General features: G+C 40.5%; 1 protein-coding gene across 1 annotated transcript; it reads right to left on the bottom strand.

Annotated features, from left to right (window-relative positions):
* Positions 1–1,671: 1,671 nt before the first annotated feature.
* On the bottom strand, positions 1,672–19,061 carry LAMTOR3 (late endosomal/lysosomal adaptor, MAPK and MTOR activator 3). The gene is made up of 7 exons (XM_008267568.5): positions 18,980–19,061; positions 18,608–18,653; positions 17,410–17,444; positions 8,683–8,741; positions 7,325–7,458; positions 4,976–5,039; positions 1,672–2,513 (listed from the first exon to the last, which is right to left on the bottom strand). Exons 2-7 carry the CDS (start codon positions 18,614–18,616, stop codon positions 2,440–2,442), a joined length of 375 nt encoding a protein of 124 aa, XP_008265790.1. The 5' UTR covers positions 18,617–18,653; positions 18,980–19,061; the 3' UTR covers positions 1,672–2,439.

Below are 19,061 nucleotides of genomic sequence, written 5' to 3'. Positions count from 1 at the left end.
GCCAGATCCATTGGTCCAGGAATCAACGGGGCAGAATTAAGACAGGTACCACTTAATCTCACTCCTAGTGATCTGTTAGCACAATTTTTGCTTCCTGTCAAGCCTGAGATAACAGATAGAGAAGGCAATTATGAGACTCTGAGGACTTGTGTAGGTGATGAGGGGAAAATGGGCAACAACGGAGCAACAGAAATAAGGAGTCAAACCACAGATCTGCCAGGGGATCTCAGTACCACCAAGCCCTGTCAATGGAAAACTACAAAGCAATTCCAGTAGGGACTGATTCTTCATCTTCAGGAATGAGTATCTGGATCACCCCATCAGGCAGATTCACAAATAGCCAGGGTGCTGGCTGAGAGCAAAGGGAATATGGGGTGGGCAATGGAAGGTTGTTATAAATACTAGTTACCACTATACATGCAGTTGGCAAAACAAGGGCTGTAATTATTGTACTTCTTCCCTTGTTTATAAATGTTAGTATATTATACATATTGACCAAAGATCTTTTCCCTCCCTTTCCTCTTATTATCTATCACAAGAAGTATTAATAACAGTTAACTTTGCATCATGGTACTGAAGTTTTAGGGTAACAAGGAGGAAAGTCAACATGACCCAAGGACTTGGCATCTTCCTTTGGGGGAATGTGTATTCTCTTCTGGGGAATCCTGGGGGAATATTCCTTGATGCACATGAACTCAGTATATGATTAGAAGGTTGACTTTGTTACTGTTTCTATTTGGGGATTAAAATGTGGTTTAAAGAAATGCATACAGGTACCAAGGTGACCATGGATGGACTGTAAAGTTTAGTTTCCTGTGTCAAATTGGCTAGGATAAAGAACCCAATTATTGAAACACAAATCTAGGTGTTGCTAGGACAGTATTTTTGCAGCTATATGTTTAACACCTACAACCTATTGAAATAATGTGGGAGAGACTCATGCAATCAGTTGGAAGGCCCCAAGAGCAAAATAACGGTTTCCCAAAGCAAGAAATTCTGCCTTGAAACCGCAGCCTTAGTTCTTAGCAGAGATTTTTCACTCTTCCATCCTGCCCCATACACTCTGCCTTGGACAGTTCCTACAACTTCATAAACCAATTCCTGGAAATAAGTCCAATACATATACATTCTACTGTTCTGCTCCTTTGGAGGGCCCTGACTAGTATAGCTTTTTCCAAAAATCTCTGTTTTATCCATTTTGTTGTTTTTGAAATATTTTATTATTTTTGAAGGTTTTTTTTTTTTCAAGTTACAATGAAGTTTATCAGAAATACACTCACTCCTACGATCCCCATTACCCAAGTACCTAATTTTACTCCTCGGAGGTCATCAATCAGGTGCTCCTATGTATCTCTTCACCTGATGATATACAAATATGAAAATACATTTTTTCTTCTTACACATAAGTTCTATAGCATGCCACAAAGTTTCACATCATGCTTTTGTTCAATGCACATTATACCTTAGAGATAATTTAATCTCAGTACCTAAAGCACTTCATCATTCCTTTCTTCCATCGAGCAAGTGTGGAAATCAATTTCACCAAAGTTCTATGATTATCTAAAGTGGGACACTTGAGAGTGAAAGGAACACTCAATAATTACTCCAAGGACATCAAGTATAACTTTTGGGAGAAGTATGAGAAAAAAGATCTATATAGTGCTCAAGTTATATTTTTAAAAATATTATTTTATTTATACTCATGTATGAAAAAATGTACTCATACTATCATGTTTACATACATACTGATATTGGCAATAGAATTCAATAAATCATGTTTATATTTTATAAAGAACACATAAACATTAAAATATTGATTGGTTATAGAAAGCAAAGTTGGGGGAAACCATTAGCAATAATTTTCATTTTCAGTAAAGAACAGCACCCTCTGAAAAGAATCAAATCAATTAGTAATATTCATCTATATTGCAAAATAATATTTACAAAGGAAAGTTAGTGATTGTACTGATTTTATTACTCTTACTAAGCCATTTTATCTTTTTCATACTCAGTGCACAGAAATAAAACATAATCTGAAGAAAAATATGTCCTCATTATTATTCACAATAAAAAGGGTCTGCTTCATTCTGCAGGCCTGGGCATACTGTACAACAGGGAGCACTTAACAGCTCAAGTGGATCAATGTTCCATTTTGATTCTGATCCACTGAAGAATCGCATCTATATTCGCTGACTAGACTAACTCCATGGGAGCCATGATAGCCTGAACCATTTTTGTGGTATCCTCAGAAAGACCCTACACAAGGAAATACAATCGATCTGTCTATAACATATCCATAGGCTCTTTCTTTAGTACAAGGTGGGAAAAGGGGCCTTTTCTTGAGTACATGGATGAACGTATTATTGTAGTCTAAAGATTGCTGGATTGATATTGTATTGTTACAACGAAGACAAGGTACACACTGAAATGACTGTCAGATTAAGAAACTTCCACAACTTTTATCAATTCTTCAAATAACGGAGCAAGTTCCTTTTCTAGGCTGACAATTAGTCCTAAAACAAAGAAATTAAGAAAATTAGATTGTAAGAAAAATGTTCCTGAAAAGTCTTTAACTTACATTACTTCTTGTCCAAAATTTAGTTATGAAAAAGAAATCAGATATGGTTTATTCCCTGCAACTAAAACAAAGTACAGCAAACCTGACTAAAGTAACCAAAAAACTCCTCATTCATGAAGTTTATTCTCATCTACATATTAATCCTATATAATAAATTAGATGAGAAATGTTTACCTATATTAGTAAATACAGAATGAATTATATGCACTATAATCTGTTAGGTTTTTTTTTTTTTTTTTTTGACAGGCAGAGTTAGACAGTGAGAGAGAGAGAGACAGAGAAAAAGGTCTTCCTTCCGTTGGTTCACCCCCCAAATGGCCACTATGGATGGCGCGCTGCGCCGATCCGAAGCCAGGAGTCAGGTGCTTCCTCCTGGTCTCCCATGCGGGTGCAGGGTCCAAGCACTTGGGCCATCCTCCACTGCCTTCCCAGGCCACGGCAGAGAGCTGGACTGGAAGAGGAGCAACCAGGACAGAATCTGGTGCCCCAACCGGGACAAGAACCTGGGGTACTGGGGCCGCAGGCGGAGGATTAGTTTTGAAAGAAAAATCTCAATTTATGCCTCAGTGTGTCAAAATCTGCACTAATTAAGAAGTAACACACATAATTTTTACTAAATAAGGCACATTTATTTCCTGAGTCAATTGGAATAGCTTATATATCAAAAGACAGGCAAATAAGCTGCTTCAACAGTGGTCAAAGGAAATCAGAAATTTATTTTATGAATTCAATAAAGCAAAGAAATGAGTGATTCAAATAAAAATATTTTAAACATGAATGGTAAGAGTACAAAACACGCCGGCGCCGCGGCTCACTAGGCTAATCCTCCACCTAGTGGCGCCGGCACACCGGGTTCTAGTCCCGGTCGGAGCGCCGGATTCTGTCCCGGTTGCCCCTCTTCCAGGCCAGCCCTCTGCTGTGGCCAGGGAGTGCAGTGGAGGATGGCCCAGGTGCTTGGGCCCTGCACCCCATGGGAGACCAGGAAAAGCACCTGGCTCCTGGCTCCTGCCATCGGATCAGCGCGGTGCGCCGGCCGCAGCGTGCCGGCCACGGCGGCCATTGGAGGGTGAACCAACGGCAAAGGAAGACCTTTCTCTCTGTCTCTCTCTCTCTCTCTCTCACTGTCCACTCTGCCTGTCCAAAAAAAAAAAAAAAAAAAAAGAGTATAAAACAAACACAGATGTTTAAAAAGTTCAGTGATTTACCTGGGAGACAAACTCATCTAGAAATCAGCATATATAGCTTCTCTTTAGTTTACTACAGTGAAAGCCTGTGTGTCTCAGTGCCTATTTTATGTTCAAAGAAGGAAATAGTTTTATTGCTTTTCGGCCTTTTGGCTAAGATCAAGTGTAGTACAAGTAAATAGTTTCCTCTTGTAGAATATTTAAAGCATCTGACTGTCAAGGAAATATTCTGAGTACAATATAACTGTGTACTTATGGCAATATATTACAACTGGTAATTTATTATGTGATCATGGGAAATCTATCAAAACTGACGTTAACTATATTGGATATACTGACAGCACTACAATCCTATATAATTTGCAAAGTGTTTGCACACATGTAGTTTAAGACTTCAAAATGTTTAGAAACCTAACAGATCATCAAATCTAAACCTCTCAATTTGAAGATGTGGTAACTATGGACTGGCTTCATTAACACAGCTAGAACAACTTTGCATTCTAAGAAGAGAGAATGTGTAACAGTTCTCAACAGCAATCAAATATGAAGGACAAACGCCTTAAAAAATTCCTACTCTTACCCAAAAGCAAGTAAAGAAATTGCAATCCAACTCAATTCTGTTATTATTTTAGACATAGATATCCAGTGAACAACATTAGATGTAATGGGATTTAACGATTCCTTACAGATGGGAATACAGCTTTCCAGCATTTGATCCCAAATTCTTCAGCCCTCAAGAACAGTAGCATGTTCATACCATTTAAGTTCTTTAAATGCTCAATCACATTCACCGTGCCTGCTATCAGTCAAAATTTTAAAATTTTCATTTTATAGATTAGTCTACATGGGATTAAACTCATCCTTGATCATTTTGTGTATTCTCCACTCCTTATTTTCTTAAACTGTTTTAATGTGAACAAGATGCGGCACTCAAGCTAATACTTTTCCTTTTTACCTCAAAAAAAAATTACCACATACGCTGTCTCATTTGAATTAGAATATAACCCCATAGGATGAGAAAGCAGATTATTTCTATTATACGAACATGGAAACTACGATTCAGAGAAATCACTTTTCCCAAGAATAAGGAAAAAAGATGGTAGAGTTGGACCACAAATTTAAGCTTTCTCCCTCTAAATCTACAATTCCTATCAGACTGCACAAACAGGATAATGTAAAGAGTTGAAAGTTATATTTAAAGTACTTCACATACCTGTATTGGCATTGCTACTGGCTATGAAACTCACCACCAAAGGCAGCCGATTAAACTGAACAACCTAAAAAAGAAAATACAACCGAAATAATATGATAGGCAGTATAACTCAACTGAAATGTCTTAATCTTCCAAAAACTTTAAAATGGCCAATGATACTAGCATGTTCATGGTACTACATCTTGAAATATGAAGGAGCTGAAAGTAAGTATTTCCACAACACAGAGTTACTGATTATCCCTTAGAAATGCCAACACAACTTGGCTAGGAAAGTTTTAAGGTGGAAACCTATCTTCATCTTGTTATCTCTAACGCCCAGCAGTGTCAATGACATAAGCAGGGGCTCAATGAACAACTGAAAATTAAATGGACAAAGATAGCATTTCGTAGCCATTTATGTATAGTAATCCTCCTGTATCTGTGGTTTCAGTTACCCACAATCTGAAAATTTTTTTAATGAGAAAATTCCAGAAGTAAATGATCCGTAAGTTTTCAACTACATGCCATGCTGAGTTGCATCATGAAACCTCATGCTGTCCTTCTCTGTCTTGCCTGAGATGGAATCATCCCTTTGTCCAGCATACCCACTCTATCTGCACTACTCACTGTTAGTCACTCAGTAGCTATCTCCATTCTGTGTTTACCTGCTTTGGTACTGCGCTGCTGGTGTCCAAATAATCCTTAATTTACTTAATAATTGCCCAAAGTGCAGAAGTAGCAACGATGGCATTTTGGATATATCAAGAAGTTATAAAGCACTCCCGTTCAGTGACAATGTAGAAGTTCTCACATGATAATAATAAAAAAAATCACGTGCTGAGGTCAGTTACTATTAATCTCTTACTGTGCCTAATTCACAAATTAAACATCATCACAGGTTTGTGTGTGTCACAGGAAGCAACTGCTTGAGGCCAGCGTCACAAGTGGTGAAGGAATTCACCAGCAGAACACAGAGAACAGTGAGCATAGCCAGATTTAGGAAAATACACAGCGAGCAGACAGCTTACGCGGACAACTGCAGCAACACGTACGATCATGTGGGAGTTACCTATTTGAGGCAGACTGCCCTGGGAGGGCTTTTCCAATACTAGTGATTTCCTCATTGTTGTGGGTTTTCACCAGGGACTTCCTTATTACCGGGTACCCAGGTGACCTCCACAGTGTATACAGGACAAAGTGCTATGTATTTAGGGTCTGTAAATCCCATGCAGACAAGAGGGAACTCCTCTACAGTTTTTATCTTCATGATTTTTCCTGCCTCCCCTGTGTCACTACAATGCAAATTAATTTTACTTTTAGCCAACTCTCAAAAGAAAAAAACAGAAAACCAGCTTTGACCTAATCCTTATTGGTGAAATTAAAGGTCTGATGGATTTGTTATTTTTTTCCTAAATCAGAGTAAAATATCTAGCATTTAAAGTTAAAAACGTCATTTGTGTATAATAAATGGTACGTGAACCACACTCTAGGAAACACCATTCTAAAGCAGAAGGGAATAATTTGTTCTTTTTTTTTTTCTTGACAGGCAGAGTGGACAGTGAGAGAGAGAGAGACAGAGAAAGGTCTTCCTTTGCTGTTGGTTCACCCTCCAATGGCCACCGCGGCCAGTACGCTACGGCCGGCGCACTGCGCTGATCCGATGGCAGGAGCCAGGTACTTATCCTGGTCTCCCATGGGGTGCAGGGCCCAAGCACTTGGGCCATCCTCCACTGCACTCCCGGGCCACAGCAGAGAGCTGGCCTGGAAGAGGGGCAACCGGGACAGAATCCAGCGCCCCGACCGGGACTAGAACCCGGTGTCCGGCGCCGCAAGGCGGAAGATTAGCCTAGTGAGCCACGGCGCCGGCCTGAATAATTTGTTCTTAAGATGATTATCCTGTAGATCAAGACACATAAGAAGTAACTGCTTCCCCATAAACAATATCAGTCATTATGTCTACATTCCAAACCACATGAAAGAATTAACAGTAATAACAAATTTAAATAACTTATTTGACTTTTAAGAAAAATTTCTAGCTGTCACAATTACAAAACAAGGGTATCATTTGAGAAATTCACAGTTGTCTGGCTAAGGGCACCATCTACTGGAGGTAACAATGATCTAACTTGCCCTTTTTAGGATAACAAGTCCTTAATTATTCAACCTTTAACTACTTTCTCATAGCAATTATTTCCTGGTATAATAATGTGAAGCAAACGACTAACCAATCTGAAGGCCAAAATTTTAAAATTTCATCCTCTTCAAATCTAAAATTTAGAATTATAACACAAGTGATTTCATATAAAAGACTAAAAAAAAAAAAAAAAAGACAGTGGAAAGCAGCAAACCATTAGATAATGATGTATTTACCTGGTAGGTGTTATAGTAACAGATGATACTCTTGTTTTTTGAAAGTCCAAGTTTGCTTCCTTGGTCTGTCGCCAGGGCAAAAGTGGATAAGAAGCCAGGTCTCAAAGCATGCTCTGGGGCATTGTCGTTGGCCACTGGGAAACAAGGGATTCAAATAAGAGCTATGCAGGTTGAGGAGTGGGGATGAGGTCGGGGGATACAGTACTTTTTTAAAAATACAAACTTTATATAAAATTGAGCACAAATGTTATGTTTTACATTTAAAATTATACCACTAATTGCATATCAACTTGAATAGACAAAATGCTCAGAAGTTCAGTGCTCATAATTAACGTAAAAATGCTAACAATTTTGGGAAGAATACTAAATATTTCTAGTTCCCTGATATTTATTTTAAGACAGATAATTCTGTTCATGTAATAAATTGAATGTTCTGGCTATCTGAGAGTCACACTAAACTAAAATAATGAAGATAGGACTAAATTAAATTAATGAAAAAAGGACTTTGCCTGTCAAAAAAACCATAGCAGTATCTCTCACAGATGTTAAATAACCCTGACAGGCAGCTACCTGTTTTCATGTTTCACTCAATGTTATTAACTGAACAAATGCAGAGTTCAAGGCTTTAACACAGACTTTCTCAGAAACAATATCAGAGCTAAAAAAAAAAATTCAAGACTCTCTTGTTCAAAGCACTCAACAGAACAAAGAAAAGGCAAGTGGCCTGCCCATGGCCACCCATGTTGATAGATCAGAATGAACTGTGGACTACCCATCAGGAAACCACTGGCTTCACTGCTATCTCCTCTCTGGCTAGCAGGCAACTCTGGACAGGTGTCTCTTTGCACTTGACTACTTTCATTTGTAAAATGAAAGAACTAAACTAAATTAGGTGACCTTTAAACCTTTCAATTCTAAAACCTAAAATTATCTGATATATATGATAACCCCACATGGAAAATAAACTGTAAACAAAATGTACAAAGTGTTATTTAATCTTTGGTTACAGCTACTAAAATGTCTCAGTGTAACTGGGAACATTCACTCTAATAAACAAATCTAGTTGCATTCATATTCACTTCCATAACTTAGATTTAGTAACAATTTACATTATACCATAAATGTTTTTAATGAGAAACTGAGTTGGAGATAAATCCATGCTGAAACTTGGGATGTTAACGTGACACATTTGACATGCAATCCAACAGAGGTTCCAACTCGGCCTTCAAAACTAAGACCATCTTCTGAATTTACTGAAATGAGTTTTACACATTTTCATTCTAACTACTAAAATCTAAGTGCCTTGTACATACGTTTCAGTCAAAACCAAACATGACATTTGCATTTGTATTTTTTACCTTTAATAACAGGTACTCCATCTCTATCTGACACAACAATAGCATGGAGCCCTTCCACACTAGAAAGACAGAAAGGTTAAAATATTATAAAATATTTTATTTTCCCAATATATGTATCTCGAAGTCATAAATGTAATTCTCATGTATATTTTTGAAAAGACATGGGGTTGCAATTACTGCTTCCCTACACTCCAGTGTGTCTGCCAAAACTCTTCCAGAAACTGAATGCACATTACTGTCATATTTATAATCTTTATAGATTTACGCAGTATAGTTGATTTTCCAGTAAAATTCCTAATGTATTACCATTCTGTGGTTGACAAAAGTATAAAAGGTTATCAGTGTTGGATACAGTGACCAAAAAAAAAAGGATGTATCTTCTTTCCTTCTCTCATTCATTCCAATTTTCAGTGCCCAGTATTTGTGGCACTTAATATTTTGATATTACGGTAACCAAATATACACACAGTTGTTGCTTTAATAATGCTTACAATCTTCAAACAGCTATCAAAAAAATAACACTACAACTGTGGCAAGTGCTAGTAAGAGATCCACGCTGCCAGGAAAGCCTGTAAGAGAGGGGCGAGGCAAACAGGTAGGTTAGGGGAGGCTTCCCTGGGGAAGTGGTACCTCACTGAAGAGTGGAAAGATCAATTAGGCTGAAGAAAAAGGGGAAAAAAGGGAAGGTCGTGTGGGAATCCTTTCAGCCATGCCCACGTTAGGAAAAGCAGGAAGCAGAATGGTCAGTGCTACAGCTCTGAAGGGAGAAAGACCTGGGTTCAGTCTGGGGTCTGCCTATCACTGTTTCTGTCCCCACGGGTCAATTATGAAATCTAAGACTCAGTTTAACCAGCTCAAATTGAAATAACTATACTTATTCGGCTATCATGAAATTTTAATACATAACATATAACATGAAAAGCACAGGCCAGTACACAGTTAACATTTGAAAGTATTACCGAACACTAATGGTGCAAACTATGCAGAAGGATATACTTTATCACTGCAGTTTAAGTACCAAATTATCACTGAGAATTCATGAGAAATACGCAGTTAAGAAATATAGACCCCAGGGCATAAAAGGAAAGGGTTAAAAGTTATGATGGGGAAACACTTTCAGACTTTCAATACCCATGCAAAAGTTTTTAGCTACAACACAAAACCCATTACCCTGTAACCATCTTACAATATCTGTAAACTGCACCTCAGAGATATGTTCAATGTTCCTACCATAACTGAGAACTATTCATTTCTTATTGTGGTTGATCTTAATGTTTTAATTTAGAAATAAGGAATATTCGAATTAAGCTTTAAGACATCCTATTGTCAAAAACTTTTAAGTCAGATAAGTGTTATTAAAACTTGAGTGCAAAATCTTATAAACAACATCATTTGTTATCCTCATGCTAAAAATATGATGAAGCAACTGCATATAAATGATTTTTAAAGTTTTTTTTAACTATTATTGGTATTACTTCCTATTACCATTCAATTCTGATATTATGTATGGACTAAAACATATTAGGTAAGATTAATACATAAAATAAACACAGTGTTCTAGGTTAAAAGTTAACATTCTTTTTTTTTTTTTTTTTTTTGACAGGCAGAGTGGACAGTGAGAGAGAGAGAGAGAGACAGAGAGAAAGGTCTTCCTTTGCCGTTGGTTCACCCTCCAATGGCCGCCGTGGCCGGCACGCTGCGGCCGGCGCACCGCGCTGATCCGATGGCAGGAGCCAGGAGCCAGGTGCTTTTCCTGGTCTCCCATGGGGTGCAGGGCCCAAGCACCTGGGCCATCCTCCACTGCACTCCCTGGCCACAGCAGAGGGCTGGCCTGGAAGAGGGGCAACCGGGACAGAATCCGGTGCCCCGACCGGGACTAGAACCCGGTGTGCCGGCGCCGCAAGGCGGAGGATTAGCCTAGTGAGCCGCGGCGCCGGCAAAAGTTAACATTCTATAGAAACAGATCCAGGGCAGGGGTTGAGCAGTGAAGACACTGGTAGGGGTGCTTGTGTCCCACTTCAGAGTGCTTACATTGTATACCAGCTCCAGCTCCAGCTCCTGGCTCTAGCCTCCTCCTAAATTGCACCACCAGAAGCAGTGGTGATGGCTCAAGTAATTGGGTCCCTGCCACCCATGTGGGAAACCTACACCAAGTTCCCCATGACTAGCACTGGCCCAACCTGGCCAGGCCCAACTCAGCCCTGGTCATTATGGACATTTGGAGAGGGAACCAGCAGATGAGAAGAACCAGCAGTTCTTTCTTAGGCTCTTAATAAAAATCTAAAAAACCACAATCATATCCCACAGATACTTGCACACATGAAATCATTTTGAAATCAATTTAGTAACATTTCTTGACATAGATAAAGATGAGAAATCTACTTTCTTGTAAGAAAAACATGCTAGAGGCCAACGTTGTGGCACAGTGAGTTGGTTCAAGTCCCAGCTGCTCTGCTTCTGTCCAGCTCCCTGCTAATGTGCCTGGGAAGGCAGCAGAGAACGGCCCAAGTGCTTGGACTCCTGCACCCATGTGGGAGACATGGATGGAGCTCTGAGCTCCTGGCTTTGGCCTGGACCAAACAGCCCCTGACCACTGCAATCATTTGGGGAATAAATTAAAAAATGGAAGCTATTCCCCTCCTCCCACTCCCCTCCCACAGTCATTTAGGAAGTAAATCAGAATGGAAGGTATCTTTCCCTTTCTCGCTTCCCCTCTCCCTCTCCCTGTGCTTTTCAAATAAAATAAATAAATGAATATTCAAAAAAAAAAAAAGTCAAGTTAAATTAGCTCTGATATACATGTACAATGGAATACCCTGCAGATATAAAAAAGAGGAAGCTCTTCATGAACTGGGGGGCCAATCTCAAAAAAACAGTTTCGAATAGTGTGTACAAGAAACAAATGTGTAACACAATATTTAGGTCTGTGGTTGAGTGTGCTTAAAAACATGCCCTTACATACATGGTTACAGGAAGACAGATAAAATATCTCTGCAGATAGTAAGAGTCCTCTTAGGTTGGGGGGTAAAGCTGGGGAGCTTCTCACTGCGCTGACAAAGGCAGGAACCAGGGGCTTCCCCTGGTCTCCCGTGGGGTGCAGGGCCCAAGCACTTGGGCTATCCTCCGCTGCACTCCCGGGCCACAGCAGAGAGCTGGCCTGGAAGAGGGGCAACCGGGACAGAATCCGGCGCCCTGGCCGGGACTAGAACCCCGGCGCGGCAAGGCGGAGGATTAGCCTAGTGAGCCGCGGCGCTGGCCCTGGATTCACTTTTAAATAACTTTATGAATATATTACCTACCCATAAAACAAGTGGATTAGGGGCTGGCGCCGTGGCACAGTAGGTTAATCCTCCCCCTTAGGCGCCAGCATCCCATATGGGCACCAGTTCGAGTCCCAGCTGCTCCTCTTCCAATCCAGCTCTCTGCTATGGCCTGGGAAAGCAGTAGAAGATGACCCAACTGCTTGGGCCCCTGCACCTGCCTGGGAGACTGGGAAGAAGCTCCTAGCTCCTGGCTCAGGATCGGCACAGCTCTAGCTGTTGCAGCCATTTCGGGGGTGAACCAACGGAAGGAAGACCTTTCTCTCTGTCTCTTCCTCTCACTGTCTATAACTGTACCTCTCAAATAAATAAATAAAATCTTAAAAAAAAATGTGGTTTAAAAACCAATAGAGTACCACAGAAATGTTTAGAAAAATCTGTGTCACTATGGTAGCTTTTTTCTAATTTTCATGGTTATTTAAATATCAACTAATGCACCAAAGGAGGAAGTAGAAATAAAAGAATTCTTAAAAAAAAAGATGTCAAACTCACAGATACATAAATGAGTAAGCAGAAAAATGAAACCCTTTACCCAGTTTTAGAAATTAGGTCACAATACAAAAGTTGTTTCCACTCTTACTCACAGTAGACAAAGAGTAATGTGAATATATTTTACGAATAATTAAAATTTTAACTCATTAATAGATATGCTATACTTTAAGAATAAGTTAAATTTTATAAAATACTCTAAGAAACCTAAACCTCAAGTTTACTAAAAATGACTTTTATTCTAAAAAACAACTGTTATATTAGTAATCAAAAGCATACTGAGTATGATTCTTCTAATTATGAAATATTTGGTTATTTTAGAATATACAAAGTTGTGATTATTAAGACCTGAGACTGCTTTGGGCTCAACTAGATTTTAAAATGCAAATCTAAGAACAATACATGAGGCATTCAAAAAAGTTTAGGGAAAATGCATATTATGAAAAAACTACATAGGTTTCAAAATTTTCTACAGCAAAAGAAACTAATCTTCTAATTCCATTTCTCCACAGACTTACTAAAGCACCCTCATATTTAACAGAATTCAAAACCGGAAGAGCACGCATTCTGTCAAGGCGTGCTGCTGACCTGGATGCTGAAATGCACTGCAGAGCAACATTTAAAGCATGGGCCCACAGCTCTGAGGCCAACACACCTGCGTCCAAACACACATCTGGCAACAAATCAGTGTACACTCTTCTTATTAAGTGTGTGCAAGCTTATCATTTCTTCATGTGTTTTGCTCTTGGGATGAAGTCAGTCTACTTTCAACAAATAATCCCGATGATGAATCACAGCAGACTCAGCCATTCTGGAACCAACAGAGGGCACTCACTCCTTTCCTGCCATTATGGAGAGATTTTCATCATGTTTTTATAAATATACTTAAATTTAGTTTATCTCTTGGATCAGCACTACCCCTTGATGTTTTTCCTCTTGGTTAAAAGATAAAAAATGTCGAGATTCAAAGAAGAAACTTTTCAACTGTTTTTGGTCAATACTAGAGCTCCTAAGTTATAAAATGAATAGATTTTGATGATTCTTCAATTCTCTCACATTGACAACTCCACCACACTCAGTACCATTAGAATAGATCTAGTTGTTAAAATGAGACCCTCATAGCCTAACATGATTTTATTACTTATTTATAATCACAGACCAAGTAATTAGAGTCAACTGTGTTATTTATTAGATCTCTAGGTGAATAATGAGCATCTTAACAGCCTTACAACTCAAGAAAACTGAAAGCAATATTTTTGTTTGTCTTCAGCAAAAGATGTTAACACTCAAAATAGGATTTTAAACCACTAAAACTTCTAAGTGGATTAACTATGCTTCTGTTCCTACATTGTTCCATCAGAGTGGTGAGCTTCCAGCAAGACAATTGTCAATAAACACAGAAAGATTCATTTTGGGGCCGGCACCGGGGCATAGCAGGTAAAGTTGCTGCTTGCAGTGCTGGCATCCCACCTGGGCTCCGGTTTGAGTCCTGGCTGCTCCACTTCCAATCCAGCTCTCTATCATGGCTTGGGAAAGCAGGGGAGGCTGGCCTAAGTCCTTGGGCACCTGCACGTTCGTGGGAGATCCAGGGAAGCTCCTGGCTCCTGGTTTTGGGATAGGCTCAGTTTCGGCCATTGCAGCCATCTGGGGGAGTGAACCAGTAGATGGAATACCTCTCTCTCCCTGCCTCTGCCTCTCTGTAAATCTGCCTTTCAAATAAATCGATAAATCTTTAAAAAAGAAAGCATTTGTTTGCACAGTGCCAATATGTGCACTTTTTTTTTTGATAGGCAGAGTGGACAGTGAGAGAGAGACAGAGAGAAAGGTCTTCCCTTACCGTTGGTTCACCCTCCAATGGCCGCTGCGGCCGGCGCACTGCGGCCAGTGCACCCCACTGATCCGAAGCCAGGAGCCAGGTGCTTCTCCTGGTCTCCCATGTGGGTGCAGGGCCCAAGCACTTGGGCCATCCTCCACTGCACTCCCGGGCCACAGCAGAGAGCTGGCCTGGAAGAGGGGCAACCTGGACAGAATCCGGCGCCCCGACCGGGACTAGAACCCGGTGTGCCGGCGCCGCAGGCGGAGGATTAGCCTAGTGAGCTGCGGTGCTGGCCCATGCACTTTAATCGCCAGTTTATTTTTTTTTAAGATTTATTTATTTGAAATTCAGAGTTACACAGAGAGAGGAGAGGCAGAGAGAGAGAGAGAGAGGTCTTCCATCCACTGGTTCACTCCCCAGTTGGCTGCCATGGCCACAGCTGCGCCGATCTGAAGCCAGGAGCCAGGAGCTTCTTTCAGGTCTCCCATGCAGGTGCAGAGGCCCAAGGATTTGAGCCATCTTCTACTGTTTTCCTAGGCCATAAAAGAGAGCTGGATGGGAAGCGGAACAGCTCGTCTTGAGCCAGCGCCCATATGAGATGCCGGCGCTTCAGGCCAGGTAGTTAACCTGCTGTGCCACAGCACAGGCCCCAATCACCACAGTTTAAAGAACACCATATCACATGGTGGTACAAGTCAAATTTCAATTAGTGTGGCATATTAATGAAATAACTACTTAGACTGCCTACGTTACTAACTCTTCAGTCCACAAATTACTAACAAATAACCGTGTAATTAACAAATGCACATTGTGATCAGTAACCAATCAGGCCACTTCTTCTAAAGCGTGTCAGTGACTGGTTACCATGAATCTGTTACTCAGTTCATGCAGAGACAGCTAAGCGTGTAGTTTTATACCTGCTGTCTCCCTGTGATAAACCATTAGACATTAAGAATAAATAGACAATCAAAAAAGGGAACTGGCCAGCAAAGATGAAACACCGGAAAGACACAAGAAGTGATCACGCTGGAAGTGAAATTCCAATAGAAGGTAAACAAAGTTATTCTCTGAAGAGCTCACACAGGAAGTGTTCACAATATCCTGTCAGAGACTCTAGATAAACAGCCACAAGAGCTCAATGCATTTATTAATATAAATGAGGAAAGTGGTTTTGATGAGAAAGAGGAAGTGATGCTGGCAAAAACAAAACAAAACAAAGCAAAGCAAAAATCATGTTAAAGAAAATCTCAGAAATATTTAACAACATTGAAAATATAAAAGCTAAAATGTTGGCAGCTAGCTAATGTAAACTTGGAATAAAGTAGGACAATTCACCAAGGCATAAAGAAGATTATCTTAGGGTTTATGAAGAGAAGTAGGCAAACACGTTCCAACATGCTACATATTTTTTTTTCCACAAAGAAATAAAATACTTTAATTATCAGTGTTTCTAATGCTTCAGTTTAGTGTACTAAACTAATTTTACTCATGTTTAGTTTTAATTTCCTAAATATTTGTAACCAACATTAAAAATTTGAATAAAACATTTAAAAATTTCAAAACAATTGTTACGTTTCCCACTGATTACTTTGCAAAGATTTCCTTCGCACAGTCCTAGGGGCCCGCATTACCATGCAGGACTGCAACTGCCTGTATTGCTAATCATTCGTCTGAGAAGAGCAAAGCACCTACTTAGCTTGCCAATATTAAGAGGAGGTGAATAAAATGAATAAAAACGAATTAAAGTATTCGTTAACATGAAATCACTGGTAGCGCTTATTTAACATCTCAATAGTTTTCTTCCTGAGTACATAAGAAAAACCCGAAACAACCCAAGCAAAAATCTAAACAAGAGTCTTCTTTTTAATTTGAAAATGAAAAATTTGCATAACATGCTAATTTCATGGCACATTTTGTTTCTATTCTGTTAGTCTAATCTTAGGTATACACTATGGTATTATTTAGTACTTTCAAATATCTTAGATAACCATAGGTACACAAGTGACATCCTTTGCGAACAGAAATAAACTGACAACTACCACCTTATTTAACGCCAGATTTGGAAGGGAAGGAAAAAGAATCTCATCGCATGTTCTGCTATAGTACTTCAAAAGTTAATTAATTCTGGATCCCTTTATTCTGGGATGTGAAAATGTCAGTCTCAGTCATCCTCCTCTCGTGCATTCCCTTAGACACCTGTAATCTTAGTTGTGGGTGAAGAGGAAAGAGGCACTTGTCGCAGAAGGCACTTTATCTTAAACCAGTATTAATTTTAATTCAGTTAAAGTGACAAGGGTCGCCACTGTGGCGCAGTGGGTTAAACTGCTGCTGCCAGCATCCCACATGTGAGTGCCCACTGGTATCCTGGCTGCTGGGCTTCCTATCAGCTCCCTGCTAATGTATCTGGAAAAGCAGTGGAAGATGGCCCCTTCCACTCACCTGGGAAACTTAAATGGAGTTTCTGGCTCCCGGCTTCGGCCTGGCCTCACTCTGGTCATTTCAGCCATTTGGGAAGTGAACCAGTGGATAGAAGCACTCTTTCTCTCTCTCTCTCTCTCACCCCATCCACTGTCACTCTGCCTTTCAAATAACTAAATAAATCTTAAAAAAAAAAAATAAAGTGACAAAGACACTTTCAGCCAATAAAACATCTAAAAGCAGGTCTCCTGACCTTAACACAAGAATCTAATTTACAAAATAGAACATCAGATGGACTGTGTGCAGGGAACTGCTGCCTGTGCCTAGCATTCTCAGGTTGTCATCGAAGCAATGAGATCTTAATGGCAACATTGAAAGCAAAGGCACTTCGAAGTATAATCCAATAAGCAGCTAAAATAGAATATTTGAAAGAACTTAAAAGTCACAAAAAATCTGAGAGCTAGTCCTCCAGCAACCATTGGCCACTTAACCTAAGACAAGTAATGCTTTTATCTGCAAATTCAAAGGCCATCACTTGTGCTTCCTAGGGTTATGTTAGGCATTTGATAGGGCTAAATTGTAGCATAATATGCACATAATACTCATCTATACAGAAACAATATATCTCATGAGGTTAACATGTCATACAGAACTTTTCAATTAAAAAAATTAAAATTCTCTTACCTTGGTAACTTTTTATACAGGAATCTCTTTAGGTCCTAAAAGAAAATATTTTTAAAAAATCATATTATAATAACATGCCTTCCACTGCTCTTCTAGGTCTTGTCCTACCCATGTTTCAGGAACCTTGTCATCACTCATGACTTTTCATGCCAGTGTTTTCTCTTTTTCTTTTGCATTTTGTTACTCCCCAGTTTTGTAACTTGGTGCTCCAAGTTAACTAATGTTCCCCTCTAAGGTTTCAGCTCATTATTTGTTGGGATAATGGCAGAACCTGAGTCATAAGATTGTTAAAGTCTGAGAAGATGCAATGTAGTAGCATGTTCTTTTTAGCACACTTAAAGTTAGATCACAGTTAACATACTATTTTCTATCTCATGTCTGTGTGCAACTGACAACATATTACAACCATCTTCCCTTGTTCACAAACTTCCCACTATCATTTGAATAATTTTGAGTCAATTAATGAACTTCCCTAAGATTCCATTTCCTAACATGACGAAGCGACTGCGTCAAGTGTTTGAGACTAAAGCAATAGAAGACTATTTTGTCTTATTATGCTCTCTCATCAGGAATTTTACGGACAATCTGGGTATCAATTATGACCTCTACGTGGATAAATCAGGTATCTGTTGTACGGAATCTCTACCCTCTAATATTTCCGAAACCTGAACGTTCATTTTACTTAAAGCTAAATCCACCAGCTTCTGTTGTCATGCTGCCCACACAAAATCTGAATTAATAGCGCCCAAGCAGAATGGGTTTGAAACCATCCTAAATTGCTGCAATGAACCTAACGAGACATCATGACCACTTCCTGGGAAAAAAGGGTTCTGAGCACATCTCCTAAGTCACCACATATTCCCGGGAAAGGCAACAAGCCACCATTCAGAGTTCCAAGTGGTCAACGCGCAGAGCCTCTCATGGCCCAGGAAGACTGGGCAGAGGGCAGAATACAACTTTCTCCACTTCAGGCATCCCAGTGTCCTGCACTCACACTCGAGGCAGCAGCTCAGGACACCGCAAGCCCATTCCTGTCAGTCTCCCGCTCCAGGCCCCAAAGAAAAGAGCTTATTAGGAGGAGGTGGGGAAACCAAAATGAAAACAAACTTCCACTTGGGAAGCTCCACTTCTCCCGGCTCAGAAGCCTCCTCCAAACCCTCGCCCTCCCCTTCCTCTCGTGTAAGGGCTGTCAACTCACATCCGCCATGATGAACCCCTTCCTCCCGCAGGATCAAGCTCCACGCCTGCAAGAGAAACTCCCGGTGACTCTTCCCCTCTAGGCTTCCTCCCCTCCCACCAGCAGCCTCCTAAGCCGGATCAGGCCCAGTCAGGGTGCGACAAGACCGCGCGGTTCTCGGGTTCGGACCAGGGAGGTCAAAGGGAGCCGCACTTCCCCAGCCCCGCGACGGGGAGCCAGCCGGGATCGCCTCACCTCAGCCCCCTCCACCCCTGCCCACTTCCCCCAGACAGCTGCGCCCGAAGACGGGGAGAAAGAACGGGCTCGCCCTCTCTTCCGTCTCACCACCTCCCGGGCCCAGGCCTGACCACCTGGCAAAGCGTTGCCAGATACCTGGGTTTCTGGGCCGCCGGGTTCTCTCCGCTGTCACTTCAAGCAAAGCTCAGCCAGGTTCCCCTGCAAGGCGCCGTCACAT

The sequence above is a fragment of the Oryctolagus cuniculus genome, chromosome 8, assembly GCF_051225735.1.
Source record: "Oryctolagus cuniculus isolate XC-2025 breed Fujian yellow rabbit chromosome 8, ASM5122573v1, whole genome shotgun sequence".
NCBI classification, from domain to species: domain Eukaryota; kingdom Metazoa; phylum Chordata; class Mammalia; order Lagomorpha; family Leporidae; genus Oryctolagus; species Oryctolagus cuniculus.
The sequence above is the reverse complement of the archived record's forward strand: the minus strand, read 5'-3'. Positions and strand labels throughout refer to the sequence as shown.